The sequence below is a fragment of the Ziziphus jujuba genome, chromosome 4 (genome assembly GCF_031755915.1).
Source record: "Ziziphus jujuba cultivar Dongzao chromosome 4, ASM3175591v1".
In the NCBI taxonomy this organism is placed as follows: domain Eukaryota; kingdom Viridiplantae; phylum Streptophyta; class Magnoliopsida; order Rosales; family Rhamnaceae; genus Ziziphus; species Ziziphus jujuba.
The window spans coordinates 30,653,080-30,678,033 of NC_083382.1; the positions used below are offsets into that span (position 1 = coordinate 30,653,080).

At 33.2% G+C, this 24,954-nt stretch overlaps 3 protein-coding genes and 2 pseudogenes across 3 annotated transcripts; 1 reads left to right on the forward strand and 4 right to left on the reverse strand.

Annotated features, from left to right (window-relative positions):
- Positions 1 to 120: 120 nt before the first annotated feature.
- On the reverse strand, positions 121 to 2,709 carry LOC132803495 (AAA-ATPase ASD, mitochondrial-like; annotated as a pseudogene).
- Positions 2,710 to 3,400: 691 nt separating this feature from the next.
- LOC107435654 (AAA-ATPase ASD, mitochondrial-like) lies at positions 3,401 to 5,155 on the reverse strand (annotated as a pseudogene).
- Positions 5,156 to 8,225: 3,070 nt separating this feature from the next.
- On the reverse strand, positions 8,226 to 10,280 carry LOC107415569 (AAA-ATPase ASD, mitochondrial). Its single transcript, XM_016023917.4, has one exon. The coding sequence runs from the start codon at positions 10,145 to 10,147 to the stop codon at positions 8,588 to 8,590; it is 1,560 nt and encodes a 519-aa protein (XP_015879403.3). The 5' UTR covers positions 10,148 to 10,280; the 3' UTR covers positions 8,226 to 8,587.
- Positions 10,281 to 17,395: 7,115 nt separating this feature from the next.
- On the forward strand, positions 17,396 to 19,438 carry LOC132803597 (zinc finger BED domain-containing protein RICESLEEPER 2-like). The gene is made up of 2 exons (XM_060816835.1): positions 17,396 to 18,257; positions 18,315 to 19,438. Exons 1-2 carry the CDS (start codon positions 17,396 to 17,398, stop codon positions 19,436 to 19,438), a joined length of 1,986 nt encoding a protein of 661 aa, XP_060672818.1.
- Positions 19,439 to 22,468: 3,030 nt separating this feature from the next.
- LOC107415571 (AAA-ATPase ASD, mitochondrial) lies at positions 22,469 to 24,435 on the reverse strand. Its single transcript, XM_016023919.4, has one exon. The coding sequence runs from the start codon at positions 24,341 to 24,343 to the stop codon at positions 22,796 to 22,798; it is 1,548 nt and encodes a 515-aa protein (XP_015879405.2). The 5' UTR covers positions 24,344 to 24,435; the 3' UTR covers positions 22,469 to 22,795.
- Between the last annotated feature and the right edge of the window lie 519 nt (positions 24,436 to 24,954).

Consider the following 24,954-nt stretch of genomic DNA (forward strand, 5'->3'; position numbering starts at 1 on the left):
CTTTCAGGACTTTATGGATTTAACCCTTGAAAAAAAAAAAAAAAAAAAAAAAAAAGAGAGACTATATGGATAGAATGTATGAGATTTCACCAAATAATCGTGAATTTAGCTAAAAAGAATATATTAAAATGGAAAGCATTCTATGAGTTCTCTATTGCAGTTATTACTAGACTAGAGATTCTTCTTCTTGTCATGCATTTTCTGTGAATCTTGCTGGATTCTTTTGCTGCATTATGTACACCAAATACTAGTATATGCAGATCAGAGACGAACTTTCTACAACACTCCTAGAGTAAGGATAACATGCATATATATATATATATATGAAATTTTCTTAAAAAATGCGCCACTTCCGCACCACAAGGGGGGTGCCACCAATCTTTTGACGGATAGAAATTTCAATATATACAGACTATTTACAAACTTGCTAGCTAGAACTTTCTTAGACTTATTCAGTATAACGTAATATATACAGCAGATTGATCATAAATGGGGTAAGAGCTTTATTAGGACAAGATCATTGCATTTTTTTTTTTTTTATGTGGAAATTTTTTTTCACCTGCAGTGATTGATTAATAACGTTTTCCTGTTTTGCTCAAATTCTTTTGGTTTTTGTGGAAGAGAGAGATCTACAGAGAACTGGGAGAAGACAAACCGAAGATTAGAATAAGGATGGTCTTATTTTTTTAACTATTTTAAGCTGTCAACTAAACGCAACTTCCGATATAATAAGTTAAAATTGTTCATCCAAATATAAAACATCAAAATGCATGAAAAAAACATAAATGTCTTTTCAATAAAAAATTATTGTGACAAAAAAGTTAAAAAAAAAAAAAATAAATAAATAAACATGTTACTAAGACTTTTATAATAATTTCTATTCAGAAATAATATACGCAAATCTTACTTAATATTTAAGACCAAAAAAAAAAAAAAAAAAACACACACACAACCTTAAACAAGTACTGATGACCCATTTTCGTTCACTTCTTCTAGTACTGTGCCATTGCATTTCACATCTTCTTTATCAGATTCTTCACTCTCATTCTCTTCCTTTTCTTCTTTCTCAGCCTTCAATTTTGCTTCTTTTTACTCAGCCTTCTTTCTGGTCTCCTCCACATCTCAAGAGCTTCAATCAGGTTGTTTAAACATGTCTCTGCATCTTCAGCCATAGACTTAAGCATCAAATTCTCCACAACATCCGCCGGAGTCATGTCGATTTCCTCCAACAAGTATTAATCTTTTCAAACAAAGGGTGGGAGTCAATCTCCAAGTAATTTTAAGCAAGCACTTTGAAAGCTTCAATGCAGCAATAGAAGAATTCTATATGCTTGTCAATCCTACTTCTAATAAGTGCAGGGTCGAGTTTATCCACATAATTGGTGGTAAACACAACCATTCTTTCACCTGCACAAGATGACCAAATTCCATCTATACAATTCAACAACCCAGAGAGAGTAACCATACTCTTTTTCTTTTCTTCTTGTTGTTCCTTCTTACTGCTAATTGTGCCCTTTTCTTTTTCCTTCTCCTTCCTTTGACCCGTTAGGTCAAGCGAGCAATCAATATTCTCAGACCACAATGATAGACTTATTTGATATGTCAATCAACAGATTCCTCAGATCAGCATTATCCTTAACTGCCGTGAGTTCCAAGTCATAGATATCGTATTTCAAATGGTTAGCCATGGCATAAATCATGGTTGACTTACCGGTTCCTGGTGGACCATAAATGAGCAAGCCACGTTTCCAAGCCTTTCCAATTCCGTTATAGTACTCTTTCCCCTGTATGAACTTATCAAGGCAATTGATAATATCCTCCTTTTTTCTTGGATCCATTGCCAGTGTCTGATACGTTGTGGAATGTTGAAAGGCAACATGGCTCCACGAGCTGGTGCAACAATCACCACCTGCATTGTTAGTATAAAGCTTGAGCTGTCTGTTGCGTAGAGAAATCACTTTTCCCTCCTGTAATATATGTGATCGAGATAGGAGCCGGTTAGGAGGTCATGGTTGTGCTTGTGGAAGGTGAGCTTGTAGTACCTGGTCTCATCCGAAGCAGGATAATAGGGAGATAGATGTGGATATATTAACATGTTCGCAAGCAGTCCACCACAGCTTGATCCCTTGGAATTCCTCAATGATTTTCTGGTTTTCATCCATACTGAGGATCGATGTCCTACTATCTATGGTATCATGAGTGTTGAATCGCTTAGCTGCATTGGAGGAGGGACTTGAACTGAGGTAAGTCTGGATGGCTTTATACACTTCACTGCACATGAACTGTAGTCACCACTATATTCATGGAAATTGATCTCACTGTAAGGATCAAAATACTACCTTTTGGAAGAGTCTTTCAATGAGGACTTGAAGGTGAGGGAAATGTCTCTGTGCCCTTGTCCAAACAAAGAGTAAGCCCACAACCATGGAGCCAAGTCGAGACCACATGTCTTTCATTTTGCTTTACTTCTTCTTGAGTTGTTCTTTGATTTCTATCTCAAAGCTTTTTTGTGTTGTTTCTTGCATTTATTAGTTAGTTATTTCTGGTGAGAAGCATTTTTCTTATTCAGTTTTTGGTTTCTCTGGGGCTCATAATTTGTTCATGTCTGTCTTTGTAAATACTTGTAAGGTGCTCATCAGTTTAGGAATATTTTGACTATGACATGCCTACTTAGCTATTTGCTTTCCCCAGCTTAATTCAAATTTTACGTCCACCTACTCAATCTCCCTATGAAATCATGCCATATATATTGTTCTTTCAGGACATCATGGATATAATATTCACCCCCAAAAAAACTAAGATAGCTAAAAAAATATATTAAAATGGTATCATTCTAAAAGTTCTCTATTGCAGTTATTACTAAACTAGAGATTCTTCTCCTCAGGCGGTGAAGGTATTTATCATGTCATGCATTTACTGTGGATATTGCATGATCTTTTGCTGCATTATATATATATATATATATATATGTTTGGTAATCTTTTTGCTGCATTACATACACTAACGAATGAGAGTGAGCAGAGACAATTTTTTTTTTTTTTTTTTTTTTTAATGAAACAGAATAGAGATAAACTTTCTAGTACTCTCCAAGAGTAAATTGATGGCTAATTCACCAATGAACAGAATCTCTAATGTACACAGATTAGAGATTTACAAACTTTCTAAAACTTTCATAGGCTTACTCAAGATAACATAATATATACATCAGATTGATCATAAATGGGCCATGAGCTAAATAAGGACAAGATCATTGCCTATTTTTTATGCGGAAATATCTTTTCTCTGTAGGGAATAAGTTTATAAAGAGTGTGTGTGTGTGTGTTTTTTTTTTTTTTTTTCTGTTTTTATTAACTTCTTAATTTGATTAGGGTAAAACTGTTCATCCAAATAAAAGATACCAATATGCATTAAAAATGTTAAATTTGTATGGGTATACATGGCTTTTCAATTAAAAATTATTGTCATGTACAGATGTGGAAAAAAAAAAAATACAAAAAGCAAAAAAAAAAAATAAACATGTTGCTAAGACTTATGATAGATTATTAAGAAATTACATGCTTCAATCTACACCAAAACAAAAAATAATAAAAATTATAAAAATAAAAACAAGCACAACCTTAATCAAGTACTGATGGTCCCGTTTTCTTTCACGTATGTTGGTATTGTGCCATTGCATTCCACATCTTCTTTATCAGATCTTCACTCTCATTCTCTTCATTTTCTTCTTTCTCAGCCTTCAATTTCTCTTCTTCTTCGGCCTTCAATTTTGCTTCTTTTTCCTCAGCCTTCTTTCTGGTTTCCTCCTTGGCCATCTCAAGAGCTTGAGTCAAGTTGTTCAAACATGTCTCTGCATCTTCAGTCAAAGATTTAGGCGTCAAATTTTCCGTAACATCCGCAGGAGTCATGTCGATTTCCTCCAACAAGCATTTAATCTTTTCAAACAAAGGGTGGGAGTCAATCTCCAAGTAATTTTTGGCAAGCACTTTGAAAGCTTCAAAGCAGCAATAGGAGAATTCTATGTGCTTGTCCATCCTACCCCTCCTAATAAGTGCAGGATCGAGTTTATCCACATAATTGGTGGTAAACACGACCAGTCTTTCACCTCCACAAGATGACCAAATACCATCTATACAATTCAATAGCCCAGATAGAGTAACCATACTCTTTCTCTTCTCTTCTTCTTGTTCCTTCTTACTACTAATTTTGTCCTCTTTTTTTTCCTTGTCCTTCCTTTGACCCATAAGGTCAAGCGAGCAATCAATATCCTGAATCACAATGATAGACTTATTTGAAGTGTCAATCAACAACTTCCTCAGATCAACATTGTCCTTAACTGCCGTGAGTTCCAAGTCATAGATATCGTATTTCAAATAGTTAGCCATGGTGGAAATCATGATTGACTTACCGGTTCCTAGTGGACCATAAAGAAGATAGCCACGTTTCCAAGTCTTTCCAATTCTGTTATAGTACTCTTTCCCCTGGATGAACTTGTCAAGGTCATTGATAATCTCCTCCTCCTTTCTTGGGTCCATTGCAAGAGTCTCAAACGTCGCGGGATGTTGAAAAGCAACATGGCTCCAGCAGCTTGTGGAACGTTCAGCGCCATTATTAGTGTAAAGCTTGAGCTGTCGTTTCGTAGAGCAATGGCTTTTCCTTCCTGTACTACGTGATTGGGATAGGAAGCCGATAATTAGGTCCTGGTGACGCTTATGGAAGGTGAGCTTGTAGTACCTCTTCTTGTCGGAATAGGAGATGGATGTGGATTTGTTGACATGTTTGCAAGACGTCCACCAAACCTTGACGCCTTGGAATTCCTCAATGATTTCCTGATTGTCATCCATGCTAGGGATGAATGTCCTGCAATCTTTTGTCTCATGAGCCTTTAGGTGCTTAGCTCTATTGGAAAAGGGACTGGCACTGAGGTAAGTCTGGATGGTAACATACACTTGACTGCGCCTGTAGCGGTAGTCATCATTATATTCATAGAAGTTAATCTGTATAAAAGGGTGCATAATAGAGCTCACCAATTTTTTGGTGTAATATTTAAAATAATCACGAAGCTGTTGGGGAAAGAAATCTTTAACACAGCATGCACAAACATCAAGCCACCGATAGCCGAGGCCATTTGAGACCAGAACTCCCCTCCTACCCCCATAAACGAATACAGCGTCTTCTTTTCTAATTTTTTTTCCCATAACCTTAAAGGTTAATAGGAATGAACGAGTAAGTGTTAGATCGTGATTATATATATATATATATATAGAGAGAGAGAGAGAGAGAGAGATAGAGAGAGAGAGAGAGAAAAGCAAAGGAAACAATGTATAGTTTCTTGCTGCTTAAGGAATCGCCAAATATATCAATATATGTGTCCTTTGTGCTAGTGGCTAAATTTCTACAATTCCCTAATTGTCCATCATATAACAATCCTATATGGATTAGGGGTTCTAATCCTATTGTGTTTTTATCCCTGTTTTATTCTTATCAAAGCCCAATTTGTAAAATATATCTTCTTTTTTCATTAAAAGTTTAAATTCTCCCACGTAAACAAGATTGACTTTTTACGAGGAAAAAAAACAATTGGCCATTGTTTAATGTTCTATAAAAAGAATCCGGGTAATTTTCGTCAACCAAGGTATTGTTGTTGGGTTTAGTAAAATAAAATAAAATGAAAAAGCTATTGCTGGGTTTTTATTCAATTATGGAATTTGGAATATAAGATCTTGAATCTATTGGCGCATGGAGAAAGGCAATCATGAAGGAAACTTTATATGGAGTTCAGCATCTAGTTGTGTTTGGATACATGAGTTGCAATATATAGAAGGAAAAGAAAGAAAAATCAAAATCCCTTTTTAAAGAAATCAATTTTGCCTCATATTTAACAAATAAAGAAGTCAAATAAATAAAATTTCACTCCAAAAAAAAAAAAGAAAAGAAAAAAAGGGCAAATAAAAGGGCGGAGATTGTAATAAGAAAAAGTCCCTCTTTTGTTTTCTTTCTTGGTAATTAGTATGAAAAAGTTCATCATATGTGTGGAGGCATGCCTCAAATCCTCTGGTTGCCTTTATTTTATACTTATTTCTGTTTGGTTTTTAATCTAAACCCCTCATTTATCATCTAATGGTCCATTTCCACACCACCTAGTGTTCCATTCCTTATCATCGATATTACTGATAAAAAAAAGTAAAAAACTTACTGTCACTTTAAGTAATTTAATACCTTATATGTTTAAAAATTACATATAATGTACAGTTCAATTTTGAAGAAGTAGGTAGTTTCAATGGTTGATATGAAATAAATAGTTTTATTAGTTAAGCATTTCTATCTGTTCTATCAGATTTGAGTCACATGGATAGGGGAAAAATAAAATGTACAGTTCAGCCCCACAAATTTTATTATTATTATTAAAAAAAATAAAATCCCCTTTGTGCAGGCGTCTTTCTTCTCGGCTAGCCATTGATTCTGCTAACTCCATCTATCTTGGTAAACAACTTATGTCCATTCCCACCATGTATTTCAAAAAGCCATGGCTAATATTCCTGTCCCCTCTTGTATATTCCCACCATGACCAAGATTCTTCAAAACCTCACTTCATTCTTCCAAGACATCGTCATCGTCAGACAAAATCTTTCAACCATCAAAATCCGTCGATAGATTTTGGTGTTGTGGTAGTCATGGGTCCGGAACCAAGCTTCAATCTCGGATTTGATTCTAGGCTGTCAATTTCTAGTGTCTATTTAGCCTTTTATATCATTTACTATTGAATGACATAAGTTGATTTCTATCCTGAATTTGGATCTGGGTAATCAATTTTTTTAGGGTTGAAACTGAGACTTCTTAGATGAAGCAAAACCATGGCCATGGAAGAAGAAATGGCTGCAAGAATAATGCTTTATTAAAAATTTATTTTTTAACAAAAAATTTATTCTCTCTCCCTCTTTTTTTGGTTACATAAACTGATGATGTGGCAAATAAACAAGTTTTAGTAGATTAAATATGATGTGGCATCCAGATAGATCGTTAAATGGCAAATGAAGGACTTACCAAGCAGAAAAAGAAAGCAGAGAATCCTGATCTCTTTCATAAATGATTTGAAACGTGGCATTCTTTAACAGGTGGCGCCCGCGACAACAATGTGAAGCAGAAGAATCTGTCTCCTCGTAGATAAAAAGGACCAAAAAGAGTATTTGTCGTTGATCCTTGCCATGCAAGTTGGAATTTTTTACTTGATATTCTATAAATTAAGAAAAGATACTATTTGTTACTTTTTTACCATGAAATCCACTAATCATATGAAAATTTAATTGATTGTTCAAAACTCTTATATGTAAGTTTACTGCTCACTCTAGAATTTTTATTTCCTTTGTGTTTTCACTTTTGCTAGTCTAATAAATTTTCCAAGACTGAAGAAGAAATGGGCTTCATGCTCTCTCCAGTAATTTGATTTGAAATTATAATCATGGAATTAAATGACTCTTACGGTTCATATGTTGCAAAGTCATAAAAGTTTTCCTTATTGCAATTCTCAGCCTGAAAAGTTCAAAAAATAAAATAAAATAAAATCTGGAAGTTGGGTTATTTTATGTCGCTGACATGATTGCCAATCTTGATGACGTAACATGTCGTGACCGGTTAGGCTTGGTTTAGTAATGAATGTAAACTGAAAAAAATACGCTGCGTTTCCTTGGTACTTTAGTAGTACGACAATTGTTGTACTAGCCCTTGCCAAGTTTTCTATGATATTAAAATCTTGTACTGCCTTCGTTTTTTTTTTTTTGACCACCGTTGACTGACGTCCCTGTTTTGCTAGGAGACTGCCAAAAGTCATATAGAAATTTGATTAACTTGAAACCCTTTTTGTTTTGTTTTGTTTTTTTGTTTTTTTTAAATGAATGATTAACTTGAAAGCTTATTAAACCATTTGCAGGCCTATAAAATTTTCTTTTACTTTATCTAAAAACAAATTAGAATATCACACAAGTAAAATATTTAATGTTCAGCCAAAAAAAAAAAAAAGTAAAATATTTAAATAAATTAATTAATAAAAAATTAATTTAATAAGACCCAGTTTTGTTAGGCCCCATATTGTTTCTTTCTTCAGCCTACAATTTTGCTTCTTCCTCAGCCCCTTTTTCTTGCATACTAATTGGCCATCTCAAGAGCTTCGATCAGAGTTCTTCAAACAAGCATTTAATATTTGTACACAAATATAATGGTGGGAATCAATATATATACATAGGTCAAACAACACCATGAAATAGATTCTTATTGAGCATTTACAAATATTTACAAATTGAAGCAACAAATAACATATGGACACAACAAATCATGAGATGGCTAATCCATCGACATAGAATTTCTAAAATACAGACCTAACACACCCTTTTCAAGCATTTTCCTAACATATATGCACAACAGATTGATGGCTACTCCACCAATAAATTCAATTTATTTTATAATACAGACCAAAGGCAAACTTTCAAGCACTTTCCTAACATATACACATTAAAGATTGATGGCTAATCCGCCAATTTATAGAATCTGTTATACACATACCATGTGCAAATTTAACAAAGTTTCTAGTACTTTCTCAAGTACTGATGAATGCATTTTCCTTCGCTTCTTTTGGTATTGCCCCATTGCATTTCACATCTGCTTTCTGACTCTCTTCCTCTTCTTCTTTCTTTGGATTCATCTTCTTTTCCTCCACCTTTAATTTTGCTTCCTCTTCCTCAGCCTTATTCTTCGCCTCCTCCTTCGCCATGTCAAGTGCTTCAATCAAGTTGTTCAAGCAGGTGTCTGCATCTTCAGTTGCAGACTTTGGCATCAAATTCTCTGCGACATCTGCAGGAGTCATATCGACTTCCCCCAACAAGCATTTAACCTTGGCAAACAAATGGTGGGAGTCAATATCCAAGTAATTCTTGGCAAGCACTTTGAAAGCTTCAAAGCTGCAGTAGGACAATTCAATGCGCCTGTCCATCCTTCCCCTTCTGATGAGTGCAGGGTCGAGTTTATCCACATAATTGGTTGTAAAAACAAATATTCTTTCACCCCCACAAGCCGACCAAATACCATCGATGCAATTCAACAGCCCGGAGAGAGTAAGCTTACTCTTTTTATTTTCTTCTTTCTCTTCCTTTTTACTAATTGGGTCTTTTTCTTCATCGTCTTCATCTTTCTCTTTTCCACTCTTCTTCTTCTCCTTCCTTTGGCCCGTAAGATCAAGCGAGCAATCAATATCCTCGATAACAACGATTGACTTATTAGATATGTCAATCAACAGCTTCCTAAGATCAGCATTCTCCTTAACTGCCGTGAGTTCCAAATCATAGATATCATATTCTAAATAGTTAGCCATGGCAACGATCATGCTTGACTTACCGGTTCCCGGTGGCCCATAAAGGAGATACCCGCGTTTCCAAGCCTTTCCAATTTTGTCATAGTAGTCTTTTCCATTTCTGAACTTGTCAAGGTCATTGATAATCCCCTCCTTAAATTTGGGGTCCATTGCCAAAGTTTTGAACGTCGCGGGATGCTCAAATGTAACGTGGCTCCATTTGGCACGCTTGCTACCAAACCAATGGTCACCAGAACCATTGGTATAAAGCTTAAGCTGCCTGTTCCGTACGGCTACCGCTTTCCCTTCTTGTACCACGTGCTTGAGATAGGACCCGAGTATGAGGTCCTTGTTGCGCATATGGAAGGTAAGCTTGTAGAACCTCTTCTCATCTGTTGAGCGATAATCCCAATATGATGGGGCGCTTCGGCTGTCGTATTTGCGAGAAGTCCACCAAAGCTTGACGCCTTGGAATTCCTCAGTGATTTCCTCATTGTCATCCATAGTGACCACCAGTGTCCTGCTATCTCTGAGATCATGAGCCTTGAGCCGCTTAGCTCGAGTGGACGAGGAGCTGGCACTGAGGTAGCTCCGGATATCGCGGTAGACTTCACTCTGCTTGAAGCGGTCATCACCATATTCGTGGAAAGTAATCTGTATGTAAGGGTATACAAAGCTCAACAATTTGTTACCATATCTTTCCACATAACCACGAAGTTGGTTTGGGAAGTAATCTTTGAACATACCATAGACATACACAACGATTAAGCTGGCCATGGCTGAGGTCATTTGAGCCCACAGCTGCGCCATACATATATATTTTTTCGTACTCTTCTTAACAAAGGTTATATATAAAGAAATACATACTGTGTTTTCTTTTCTTTGTTGAACTTGTTCACTCCATAGCGATCTTGGTCATATATATAGAGAATGAAAAAGTGGTTTCTCGCTGATTAAGATTCGCGGAACTAACCCAAGATTCAAACATTCAATTTTCCCCGCAATTTCCATTTGTTGTTGAAAATGACTGGTATTCAATATTAGTAAAAAAGCAAAGAAAAAATCATTAGAGAATCCAAACGTATCGCTATCCTTGTCCGGCAACTAGCTTGCATGCTAGTCTTTTTATTTTCATTTCCAGTTGTCCACCAATTAAAGCTAATAATATTTTACTCATCCAAGTGGGGAATGCCTAGTAATCATTCATACTAATTAAGGACTTCGTATGGCCAATCTTGACAAAAGTCTAAATTTGAAATTTTTTTGATGTGAGATTAAATTAGGTGGAATGGCTATCCATGTTGAACTTTTCTTAAATCAAGTCTAGATACATAGATGTTTAATATGTATTTTAAGCTCAATCTCTGCAAATTTAAAAGAAGATAGCCATAAACACAAGGGCAAGAAAGAAGAGCATAATCTCACAATCTTGTATTATAAAGAGAATAACAAGCTCCCAAATTTACAGCATAGCATTTATACAAAGATCTTAGCTTTAATAAACTGAAAACTAGCTATAACTAATTATCAAAACCACAACTCACAAGCTCGTATGAAGGAAGCTACAACTAATTAACCAAAAGCCACAGAAAAGTTCTCGTTTTCGAATTTAACCTAAGCCATTAAAAGTCCTTTTCATTTAAAAAAAAAAAAAAAAAGGCTTAAAAATCCTAATTTACTTTATGGAAGATAGAACTTAGAACCGTATGATTTTTGGTGTTATTTGTGCTAAGGGTCTTGCCGACATCATTCTTCATGCCAAAAAAAAATAGAAGTATGCGTTTATGACTTCTCCTTTCCTATTAAAATTAAAATTAAAATGCCGTGTGCCGTGTGCTATCTGCTGTGTGATGTGTGCTGTGTGCTGTGTGCTGTGTGTGTGTGTGTGGTGTATTTTTTTTTTTTTTATTTCAATGTAAGCATGCATGCGTTTTTTATTTATTTATTTATTTTCTCATATGTTCTTCCATTCTGTTAGTTTATTAGTTGTCGGGTTCCCATGCGGAAAGACTGTAGTAGCAAGGGAAACACCTTTTATATATTTAGTTTTGTTATTGCACAGATGAGATGGCGCAATGGATTATTTATTTATAATTTGATAATATGGTTGGCTAATGAGGCTTAGTTGTACGGTTATTTACTGTATGCATGTGATTATTAACTATTGTATAGATCGATGATCGTTGTAGAACCGCTCTACGTAAATTTTTCCTCCAATAACAAGCCAATGACTATTACTCCTGAAGCCCAACATATAAGCCAAGTCTGGAATTTTTTTTTTTTTTCCTCTTTTATTTGCCTTATTGCATGTTTTTGTGGGTTCAAATTTTAGGTAAACTTTGATTTTATTGAGAGGACTCTGATATTTACTCTCTTTTTTTATTTCTACATTTGTGGGCTCAAATTTACAATAGAAAAGGAGGCACATATATCTGATCGATATCTAGTACTTGAAAGGGTACCTAATATGCAATTCATGTATCAAAGAACAACAACAAGAAGCTAAACGCCATAGGAGGTTTATTTGCTTCAAGATTGCATCCTGAGTGCGCCAGTAGATTCAAATCTTGTCAAATCCATTCACTACCATCCAATTTTGACAATCTAGTTGGACCACTAGCTTTAGATTCATAAATTGTTATAAAAGGATATTGTGACAACATAATGGACGAAAAGTTCCACATACATGGTAGGCCGCCTCAACCGGCTAAGCACAAGAAAGGCATAAATATTATTAAATGGCACAGAGCCAACAAAAACCAAAAAGTAAAGGTATAGTAGTAATGCTAACTTTTATCGTTTTTTCTAACTTTTATATTTAGTTTGGCATGTGGCATTTTTTAATGGGTGGGACTGGAGACAACATGTGAGACAGAAGATCCTTGGTTGAACATGTGGGACGGCAGATTCGTTTCCTCTAGAGAAAGACGACCATTCCACAAGGGAAAAAAAATTATAGTAATAATAAACAATTATAATAATAACAATAATATAAAACAGCCAAAGACGGACCCAGTGCAAACCTATTTGTTCCTTGCCACGCAGGTCGGTATTATTTTAATCTTGATATTGTATAAATGAATCACCAAAAGAAACTATATTTTACTCATCAATTCGACGGTAAGCATGGCTTGTGAGAAAGAAGTGGGATTAAGTAGCCGCCATCTTTGACAAAAGTCTAAATTAGGATTTAAGTTCCACACAAAACTTTGCTATAACTAATCATATTATAAACCCAACCACCTTTTTATTTTCTTAGCAACCAAGTCTTAACTATAAATCTTGCGGGTTATAAGTTTTAACTCTATAAGCTCACTACTCTCTCTACAGATTTTATTTCCTTTGTCTTTCCACTTTTGCTGGCTAGTCTATATTGAATTTTTGAGAACTAAATCAAAAACAGGTTCGAAGCTTGTCCAGTTTGTTTTGAAAAATTACAATCATGGGAATTAAACAAATCTTATTCATGGTTCATTTGACCAAATTACAAAAAGTTTTCCTTATGCAATTCCCAGCGACAAGAGAAGAAAGAAATACTTTACATGAAAATTGGAACCATATATGTTTATGTACATGTGGCTGCAGCCATCATTGCCACTCTGTGATAACCAATAAAAAATAGTACACTTCCGTTAATAACCTTTCCTTCATATTAAAATGTTGTGCTTTTTGGCTTCTTCCAGAAACGTATTGACGTGCTTAATACCATTGACTGACGTCACTGCTTTTTTAGGAGACTTAAAAAATAAAATAAATCCTGTTTGGAAACTATAACTTATAACTTTGTGGGGGATATGAAATTCTTTGGAATTTTTTTTTTAATGATTTTCAAAATATGGAAATTAAGAAACCATGAAAAACTAACCACGCAATTTGGAAAAATTGGACGAAAAATAATTTCTCTCAGAAAAATGTCATTATGAGATTTTATATATTGTATTAATGACAATTGTATCTTCAATTATAAAATAATTAAATATTTGCAACTTGTATGTAGCTAAACATTAATTATAATTTTTTTTTTAAAAGTCTCAAGAAATTAATTATCATAAAAACTAATTCTCAGTTTTCAGTTTCCCACAAAATTTTAACAGTTCTTAGAATATATATATATATATAAATATTGATTGAAACTTTTTTTTTTTTTTTTTTGGTTGGAAGATTGACTTGAGAAATCAAAAATCAGGACAAACCAAGCAGTACGGTGAAACCGGAAAATACCCAATCCTATTCGACCCTGATATGCGGAATCGTGTTGCATAGATTGTTCAAGATACATGGTCAAGCCCCGTGAAAAAAAAAAAAGGGGAAAAAGAAAAAAGATTTTGATTGCACAGGAATAGAAGGGTTTTTTTTTTTTTTTTTTTAAGTTCTAAAATTGAGGTTCGAATTTTAACAAAATTTCGTTATTAATTCTGATGATTTTATGTCATAATATCATATAGCATAGAACTATGATGCCTATAACATTATCATGAAATGTTTTTTTTCAAGCTAAAAAAAAAGAAATTTATAAGAAAAAAGAATACTATAACCACTTAGTTGCTCAAGTCTGAAAACACTTTTTGTCCTTGGTATGCTGCTTTGGAAGGGGAGCGAATATGAAAACAAGCATTTGTAAAAGCATCCATAAGGAATTTTTTAAAATAAAATACATCTTCTTCATGATATAGGACAATTTTTAAATATAAAGAGTAAAATTTCAAAGGAATTTCCTTAAGCACTCTTTACGTATACTATTTTTGCACTCTTTACGTATACTTTCTTTTTTTAAAATTTTTAATCAAATTACAATAATGTCTACCGTAAAGGAAAGGACGGCGTCTCTTAAATCCATGGTGATCTCAATTGACATTCATTGCTTTATTTATATATATTCTCTCTTTTTTAATGTAAATTTTCTATCTAATATTATGATAGTGACATGGTAATGTGTACTATATTAAATTAAAATTATATAATATTGATATAAAAAATAAAATTATTTTTTTATATTTAAAGAGTTAAATCAATTTTTTTCATATTAAAAAGTTTTTTTTTAAGACAAAAATAAAATAAAGGGTCACTTTAAATTTTCTTTCAAAGACTGACTCTTTACAATAAAGAATATGAGCTCCCTACAATTTTATTTTATTTTATTTTTTTCTTGGGTTTATATTTAGGAAAACTGCTACATTGGAAGTATTCATGGTCTTTAAGATCACCATCTTTCATCTGCCTTACAAATTCAACATTTTAATTACTTGGAAGAGGAAAAGGATTAGAATAGAGATTACAAGAGAGTTGATGCTCTAACAAAAAATTCAGCAATGCCTCAGTTGATGAAGATTGGAGATTCAAGGCAAGGCTATAAAGAAATAAAGGAAAAGCTTATAACAGTGGTAGAAGTAAACCATAGAAGGTGGTCTTCTATTAATTTTAATTTGATTTTTCATAAATGATGTGGCACTATTTGATGGTTGGATAGGTAATGGGACAAGTCTTAGGAAATTCCACTGAGATGCTCTAAGACTACAAAATTTTCTGTCTCTTTTCATATAAGATCAATTAGATAATCATACATATAAACATTTAATTAGAATTAATTATTAACACGGCATATATAATCGTAATATATTTTTTTTATAATAAATTACCAAATAGAATTATAATCAAACGTCTAAAACACCATTGAAAATAAAAGTTAATAGTTAATTATTTGAATGCTTTATGATAAAAAATATATATATATATATATATATATATATTATTACTATTATAATAAAACTATAAAACATACTAATAAAATTAAAAATAATAACAAAATATAATTATAAACCCATCAAATATAAAAATAAAACTCAAAATGAGAATGAAAATTATTTATAAATCCATCGAGTGTTGTTAAGCCCAAAAGTGAGCAGAAAAGCGATGCAAAAATAAACTTGGGCCTACCAGTAGCCTAAGAAAAGAATAAACCTTGAATTGAACCGCCAATCTACAAGACATGGAGTTTCTCTATGACGTACACCATATTCTTGATCTAGGCCACAGGAGGCAAGACCATCAGCTACAAAACTCCCATGCAGAGCGAGCCCAGGTTAACCCAGCAACTTAAGTCCAAAATTTCAGTAGACAAAACTCCGATATTCTCAAAAAGGAAATAGGTCTTCCATGGCATCATGGACAAAATCCAATCCAACCCGTTCAATCCGTTCAATTCAATACATTTTTAATAGTTTGGATTAGATTTTCACATTAATTTGATTGGATTGTATTCAAAATATTATAAATTGTATGGATTGGATTGGTTATGGATTGGAAATATAAATCCAATCCAATCCAGTCCAAATAATATATTATATAATTAAAAAATTATATTTTTTTATTTTTTTAATTTTTGTAAGTTAATTTTAATATTTTTTTCATTTTTATATATTAATTTTTAACTTCTTTTTTTCCATTTTTATATATTAATTTTTGATTTTTTGATTTTTTTATACATCCCCCCAAATCATGTAACCCTAAACTAAATAATATCTTACCTCCATTGCCGCCCACCACCAGTCCATCACCATAACAAAGACAAGCTTCGATTCAAGACTGACGGCTTCAAGGCTCACGGCACCAGTTGCTGCTTCAAAACTCAGGGGTCTCACGGCATCTGCTGTTGAATTTTGTCTAGGTTTGTCAATTTCTTCTCTTAATAACATGTTAGGATGATGATGATGATGATGATGATGATGCCATCTGCTCATTCTCTTTTTTAGAACCCACCACTAGTTCCTGCTTCAAAACTCACGGGTCTCACCGCATCTGCTGTTGATTTTTATCCAGGTTTGTCAATTTCTTCTTTTAATAACATGTTGATGATGATGATGATGATGATGATGATGGGATCTGCTCATTCTCTTTTTTAGAACCCAACACCAGTTGCTACTTCAAAACTCACGGGTCTCACCGCATCTACTGTTGAAAAATTATCCAGGTTTGTCAAGTTCTTCTCTTAATAACATGTTGATGATGATGATGAGTGTTGCTGTTGCTTGTGATCCATGGGATTTTTCAATCGGTTTTTGAATGATTCATCAGGTTGAAAGATTTCAATGCTTTTAAACTAAAAACTTAGTCACTGCTTGAAAAAATGGAGTTGGTTAAGAATTGTCCTGTAACTTGTTCTCGAAACCCAGCAGAAGCCAAATAATTAGTAATGTTTAGTTCTAAGGGACAAAAAAGAAAAGCAATGCAGCTGGGATTGCGTGTTGTTTCAGCTGCAATTTTGAGATGCTTGTAATTGGGACCATGAATCATTTGTATTTTACATTTATATAGAAAATTATTTGTTTCCTATTTTTGTCTAGAGTTGTTGTTTGTTGTCTCAATCTGTTGACATGTTCATCGTTATCTTCCTCCATAGGTTGATTAATAATTTAATAGTGCATGAGGCTGCGAGACAATGAATAATAAACGGTTGGTTCATATTGATTCATTCTAAATATCAATTATTTCACAATGTGTTACTCTCTCATTCGATCGATCTATGTATTTTTAGCAAATAACATTATGGTAAAAATAATAAAACCAAATGTATACACATGTAGCTAGGTTAATGTGTGTTCTATAATTGAATTTTTTTTTGTTTTTGTTTTTTTAAAACTTTTTTTGGGCTACTTTTTAACTTTTGTGTTGATTTATCTACTATGAACTCTATTGAGTCATGAATGGAACAGCTCAATATATGCATAGCAATCTGAGCCATTCATATGACCTGTGAGTCTTGATGGTATTAAACAATTGAAATTTAAAAGAAAAAAAAAAACCTAAGAAACCAGTGGGAGTACAAATGAAATTTATTATCCGTGAGTCTTTTTTTTGTTTCCTTCTCCATGTATCTAATTGAATATACATGTGCTTATGAAATTGTAATATGTGCAAATTGCAAAGTATTGTAAATTTATATATGTAGGAAAGTATTTGAGATTGTATTTGATTGGAAATTTATATTGAAAATATTTGATATTGTAATATTTGTGTTGAGATTTAGTAATTTTTGGTTGGATTTTGTTTTGTGTGGTAGATATGGATAGTGGTAATGACATTGAAACTCATAGTACTTCATCAGAATCAGCAGCTTCTGCATCACTTCTTCCACTTCCACCATCTAGTTTAGGGAAAAGAAAACCATCTAGGAAACCATCCATGGTGTGGGATCATTATGAGAAAATAGAGAATTCAGATCCTGATAATCCTAGATGTAAATACAAATATTGTGGCGTGGACTATGCTTGTAATAGTAAATATGGGACAAATACTTTGTTGAATCATTTAAATCATCATTGTAAGAAGTACATTTATAGAGTGCAAGATAAAAAGCAAAAAATCTTAACTTTTGGGGCCCAAAATGAGAGTGATGGGAGCAATCTTTTTGCTGTTGGTTTTAATAAGGAAGCATGTAGGCTTGCATGTGCTAAAATGATAATCTTAGATAAGCTCCCATTTAGTTTTGTTGAAGGTCATGGTTTTAGAATGTTTTTTAATGTAGCATGTCCTAAATTTGATCCTCCGTCTAGAAGAACGATTGTTAAAGATATTTATGCATTGTATTTGGATGAGAAGTTGCAATTGAAAAATACATTTTCTTTGAATTGCCAAAGAATTAGTCTTACCACCGACACTTGGACTTCCATTCAAAATATCAATTACATGTCTCTCACCGCACATTATATTGATTCTAATTGGATGCTTCACAAACGGATTTTAAATTTTTGTGTGATTCCTAATCATAAAGGAGAGACAATAGGGAAGCCAATTGGGAATTGTTTGTATGAATGGGGTATTGAGAGGGTGTTTACAATCACAGTTGATAATGCTTCTACAAACAATGTGGCAATAGAGTATATCAAAAGGAAATTGAATAATTGGAAAGGGTGTGTATTGGATGGTGATCACTTACACATGAGATGTTGTTAACATATTGTTAATTTGATTGTGTCTGAAGGGTTAAGGGAAGCACATGACTCTATTGCTAGTATTCGTAATGCAGTGAGATATGTTAGATCTTCTCCTGCTAGATTACAGAAGTTTAAGGAATATGCTGCTCAAGAGAAAATTGAGAGCAATTCTCTTGTGTTTTTGGATGTTCCAACTAGGTGGAATTCCACCTACTTAATGTTAGAAGCAGCTTTGAAATTCCAAAATGCCTTTGAAATATTGGAAGAGTATGATGGTCATTATCTATCCTATTTTAGAGAGGACGATGGTGGTAGAAAAAGACTTGGACCACCTAATTTTGTTGATTGGAACAATGCTCTTATTTTTGTGAAGTTCCTTAAAAGCTTTTATGATGTAACTTTAAAGTTTAGTTCTTCACTGCATGTTATTTCCAATGCTTATTTTCATGAAATTTGTTCAATTCAATCTCAATTAGATGCATGGAGTTTAAGTGGTGATTATCTTTTAAGTGATATAGCAAATAAAATGATGAGAAAGTTTGATAACTATTGGGGTAAAATGGATGATATTAATCCATTGTTGTTGATTGCTGCTGTGCTTCATCCTAGATATAAATTGGACTATGTGGAGTATTGTTTTGGTGATATTTATGCTGAAGATGTTGCTGGTTTGATAGCTAAGAATTTGAAAGAAATTCTAATGTCTTTGTATGATTGGTATAAGGCAAGTGAAGTGATTCTTGATGGCAATCAAAGTTCAAAGGATAAAGAACTTGAAAGTTGTGTGACTAATAAAAAAAATTCAGAAGTTGACATTAATCTCTTGAGAATTTCCAAATTTAAAAGGAAAAAGGCAGCAAAGGAATCTATTGAGATTAAAAATGATGTGGATAGGTACCTATTGGATCCTTGTGAAGATATATCAAAGAAGGATTTTGATGTTCTTAATTGGTGGAGGGTTAATGGTAATAAGTATCCTATTTTGTCCAAACTTGCAAAGGATATGTTTGCAATCCAAGTCTCTACCGTGGCTTCTGAAAGTGCGTTTAGCACCGGTGGAAGGATTCTTGATCCCTTTCGAAGTTCTTTAACCCCTAAGATGGTGGAAGTTTTAGTGTGCACCCAAAATTGGCTTAAAGCTTCTTCGGTTGGAAGATGTGGGATATTATGACAAATTGGATGCAGGTAATATATATATATATATATCTACATATATTGTATCCAATTGTTACTTATATATATATATATATATATGTTTAAATATAGTTTATTACTAATTTTATTATTTTGATCTTTGTAGAGCTTACAAAATCAACTAAAATTAGTGAGCCTGTCAACATTGATTAACTTATGATTTACCAAAGACTTAAGGTATAAAAAAAAAAAAAAGAATTATGTATTGATTCTTGAGTGAATGAATTTTAATAAGTGTATTATTTTACATTATTTGTTCTAACAATTTTAATTTGATTTTGTAGGAGTGAGATGAAGACATTAATATTTGCTATTTGATAAGTGCATGAGATACACATTTGTTACATTTTCTTTTTTATTTTCCATTGTAGACTATGTTGTATTATTCTAATTGTATTTTATGTTTGGATAATTATAACTTATTATTTATATTTCATATTTGAAAATTTTTTTATTTGTATTATATATTTATAAATTATTAAGTTTCAACCCGATCAACCAATCCGATCATAAATAGTTTGGTTTGGTTTGGATTTAACGTTTTAATGGTTTGATTTGGATTCCACATTAAAAAAACTGATGACTATGGATTGGATTGTATTTCGGTCCAAGACCAAGCCAACCCAATCCATGCCCACCCCTAATCATTGTAATAGGCACTGCTAACATGGGAATTGAATGAGAGGCAGGGATGAAATAACTACATGAAAAAGGTTTGTTATTACACATAAGAATAGAAAAGTACAAATTACATTCAAAATAAATGAGAATCAAAGTGCGATTAAAAAAAAAATAAGGATTAAAGTGCAAATATAAATATAATTTAAGGACTAACAATATTAATAACTGAAAATATTAAAACATTCATAGACGATTGTATTTCTAATGATATCCACATGGTAGACAATTTAATTTGAATAATTTGAAAACTTTTCCTGTTCCATTAGCATAACTAAATTTGAACAAGATGACTCAGCATTAGGAAAAAGTAAGCCCCCTTTTACTTTTAACTGAAAATATTAAAAGTACCACTATATGTCACCAGTAATGACTGTTACCGTCATACATGGCAATGAGATTAATGTTTATGTGGTTTTTATATATACAAGGGATCTACTGCTATTTAAGATATTTTATACTTATATATATGAATCCACTACCATATAAGATGGTGACAGTCATTATTGGTGATAAATATCATTTTTCAAATATTAAAACACTCATAGAGGGATTGTATATCTAATAACATCCACATGGGAGACAATTTAATTGGCCCTCTAAAAAAATTCATTTTCCTATTTTAGATTTCTAATATGAAAAATCAAAATATAACTAAATGAATGTAATTAATATTTTATCATCTCAACAATAGATCCATATTAAAGCAAAAGTCATAATAATCATCCAAAGATATTATATTATACTCCTCAACGGTAAGCATGCCTTGTGAGAAAGAAGGCTGCCATATTTAACAAAACTCTAAATTAGGTCATTTATAAAAATTAACAAAAAAACTCTAAATTCGGTTTTAATGAAATTTAACCGCCGCACAAAAAAATAATAATAATAATAAGAAGAAGAAGAAGAAGAAATAAAAAAGAAAAAGAAAAACTTTTCTAAGCCCACAAATTAAAAAGCCAATCACCTTTTTAGCAACAAAGTGATCTAGTCTATAAGCTTGCTGCTCACTCGACAAATTGTATTTCCTTTGTGTTTCCACTTTTGCAAGTCTACTAAATTATAATGAATGAAAATTAAACAAATATTATGGTTCATATATTTATACAGTAATAAAAGTTCTCTTTTTGCAACTGTCGGCCCTTTTTTTTTTTTTTTTTTTTTTTAAGGAAGTTGGAACATGTTTATGTGATGTCGCTCACTGACATGATTGCCAATAAGCTGTATTTATCCAAAAATGAAAAAACAAAAAAAAAAATGATTGCCAAGCTGCGATGACAAGCAAAAAATAAGAGGGATGTATTCAATTTAGAGTTTGATGAATTTAAAATGAATTATAGACTTTAAAGGATTTGATGGATTGTTATGGAATTCTACAGACTCCATAAAGATTTTATAAGAATCCAATGAAATCTTTGGATTTAAAGCTAGATTTCATATTGACAGTTTTCTTCACAATTTCTCGGTTAAAATCCTTTCAAATCCATTAAAATCCATCATTTTTTAAAATCTTTTAAAATCAATGATTTTTTGAATACCACCAGATTTTAAAAGAATTCTATAAAATCCTAATTGAATACATTTAGATTTTAATGGATTTTTATAAAATCCATCAAAATATGAATTGAATATCATTAGACTTGTATGGATTCCCTTAAAATCTAAATCGAATACCTCAAAACTTTAAAAGACTTTTAAAATCCTTCAAATTTTAAATTGAATACATACCCCTAAGTGTACTTCCTTTAATAATTGCTGTTTTATTTTAAAATCTTGTGTTCCTTTAATAATTGCTGTTTTATTTTAAAATCTTGTGCTTTTTTTTTTTTTTCTTTTTTTTTTCTTCCCTGGTTCCTGTAAAGATGTTGACTACTATTGACTGATGTCCCTGTTTTGCTAGGAGACTGCCAAAAAAAAAACTTATAGAAATTTGATTAACTTGAAAGCTTGTTAATAAAGCATTTTATGTTACTTTGTATAACGATTAATCAGAATACCAAACAAGTAGAATATTTAGATAAATTAATTAGAAAATAAAAGATTAATTTAATCAGACCCTTTTTTTTTTTTTTTTTTTTTTGTTTGTTTGTTGGGGGGGGGGGGGGGGGGGGGGGGGGGGGGGGTGTGGTGGTGTGGTGTTGGTGGTGGTAATATAATCGGACCCAGTTTTGTTAAGCCCAATTTTGCTTCTTCCTCGGCCTTCTTTCTTGCATCCTAACTGACCATCTCGAGAGCTTCGATAAAAGTTCTTCAAACAAGTATTTTATGTGTTGGAAAACAAATATAAGGGTGGGAGCTAATCAAAATCCATTAGTCAAACAACAACATGGAATAAATACTTATTGAGCATATTTCCAGATATATATACACATGGAAACACCAAACAACATTTGGACATACAACAAATCATTAGATGGCTAATCCATAAATATAGAAATTCTAAAATACAGACCTTAGACAAGCTTTTCAAGCACTGTCCTAACATATATACGCAAGAGATTGATGGCTAACCCGCCAATAAATTCAATTTATTTTAAGACAAACTTTCAAGCACTTTACTATCCCATAAACACTGAAGATTGATGGCTTATCCACCAACTAATAAAATCTGTTATATACCAGCATAAACAACTTTGACAAACTTTTTACTACTTTCTCAAGTACTGATGGAAGCATTTTCTTCCACTTCTTTTCCTATTGTCCCATTGCATTTCACATCTACTTTCTCATTCACTTCCATGTCTTCTTTCTTTTCATTCATCTTCTTTTCCTCTTCAACCACTTTTAATTTTGCTTCTTCTTCCTCAGCCTTCTTTTTCGCATCCTCCTTGGCAATCTCAAGAGCTTCAATCAAGTCGTTCAAGCAGGTCTCTGCATCTGCAGTTGGCATCAAATTCTCCGCAACATCAGCAGGAGTCATATCGATTTCCTCCAACAAGCTTTTAATCTTCGCAAACAAATGGTGGGACTCAATATCCAAGTAATTCTTGGCAAGCACTTTGAATGCTTCAAAGCTGCAGTAGGAAAATTCAATGGGCTTGTCCATCCTTCCCCTTCTGATGAGTGCAGGGTCGAGTTTATCCACATAATTTGTGGTGAACACAACAAGTCTTTCACCCCCACAAGCCGACCAAATACCATCTATACAATTCAACAGCCCGGATAGAGTGACCTTGCTTTTTTTCCCTTCTTCTTCTTCAGCCTTTTTGCGAATTGGTTGGTTTTTCTTGTCTTCATCCTCTTCATCTCTCTGCTTTTCCTTATTCCTTTGACCAGTAAGATCAAGCGAGCAATCAATATCCTCGATCACAATGATTGACTTATTCGATATGTCGATCAGCAGCTTCCTCAGATCAGCATTCTCCTTGACCGCCGTGAGTTCCAAGTCATAGATATCGTATTCTAAATATTTAGCCATGGCAGCGATCATGCTTGACTTACCGGTTCCTGGTGGTCCATAAAGGAGATAACCACGTTTCCAAGCCTTTCCAACTTTGGCATAGAAATCTTTTCCATTTCTGAACTTGTCAAGGTCATTGATAATGTCTTCTTTCAATTTCGGGTCGATTGCCAGAGTCTTAAAGGTCGCCGGATGCTCGAAAATGACATGGCTCCATTTGGTACGCCTGTTATTCTGCCAAGTCTCACCGGAACCATTAGTGTAAAGCTTGAGCTGCCTATTCCTTATGGCCAAGGCTTTCCCTTCTTGTATAACGTGATTGAGATAGGATTTAGTAATAATGTCCCAGTGGCACTGATGGAAAGTAAGCTGATAGAACCTCCTCTCCTCCGTTTCAGGATGACCCCAATAAGATGTGCTTCGAGTTTGGTGCATGCGAGAAGTCCACCATAGTTTGATGCCTTGGAATTCCTCTGTGATTCCCTCTTTGTCATCCATAGTGAGGAGCAGTGTCCTACTATCTTTGATGTCATGAGCTTTGAACCGCTTAGCTTGAGTGGATGAGGGACTGCCACTGAGGTAACTTCGGATATCGGCATAGGCTTCACTCTGCCTGAAACGCTCATCGCCATATTCATCGAAGGTAATCTGTTTATAAGGGTACACAAAGCTCGCCAATTTGGTGCCATATCTTTCCGCATAACCACGAACATGGTTCGGAAAGTAATCTTTGAACATACTATAGATATAGACAGCTATTAAGCTGGCGAGGGCTGAGGCTATTTGAGACCACAGCTCTGCCATAGTTTTTGTTTTTTTCCTTTTTTTTTTTTTTAGCACTCTCTTAAATAAGGGCTATACGAAGAAATAGTTTGTGGTTTCTGTTCCTTAATTTTTGTTTGTTCAACGTGTATATTCACTCCACAGCCATCGTGGTCATATATACAGGGAAGGAAACAGTTGATTCTTGCTCATTAAAATTGAGGAGCCAAGAATCAGCCAATCAAATCTCCGCACAATCTACATTAATTTGGTTATTGAATCAGCCAACCAAATTTCCGCACAATCTACATCAATTTGGTTATTGAAAATGACTTGGCATGTCTACACAAGTAAAAATAAAAAAAAATTAATGTAGTCTACACAGCATATTAGAAATGGTTGGCTGATTCTACATTATTCTAATATGTTGGATATTAATGTAGTCTTTAATTTGGTTAAACAAATTAATAACAATACTATTTGAAAAAATACGACAAAGATTAAAATGTTAATTAATAAAAATAAAACACCCATGTGAACGAAACTGATGCTAATTTGTTTGGAGGAACCAAGAATCAATGAATCAAATTTCCGCACAACCTACATTAATTTGGTTATTGAAAATGACTTGGCATGTCTGTACAAGTAAAAAA

Coding starts and splice junctions, on each gene's coding strand:
- LOC107415569 (XM_016023917.4), bottom strand. CDS start 10,147: ATGGCGCAGCTGTGGGCTCAAATGACCTCAGCCATGGCCAGCTTAATC.
- LOC132803597 (XM_060816835.1), top strand. CDS start 17,396: ATGGATAGTGGTAATGACATTGAAACTCATAGTACTTCATCAGAATCA. Junction 18,258..18,314: donor GAAAGGGTGTGTATTGGATG/GTGATCACTTAC, acceptor TTGTGTCTGAAG/GGTTAAGGGAAGCACATGAC.
- LOC107415571 (XM_016023919.4), bottom strand. CDS start 24,343: ATGGCAGAGCTGTGGTCTCAAATAGCCTCAGCCCTCGCCAGCTTAATA.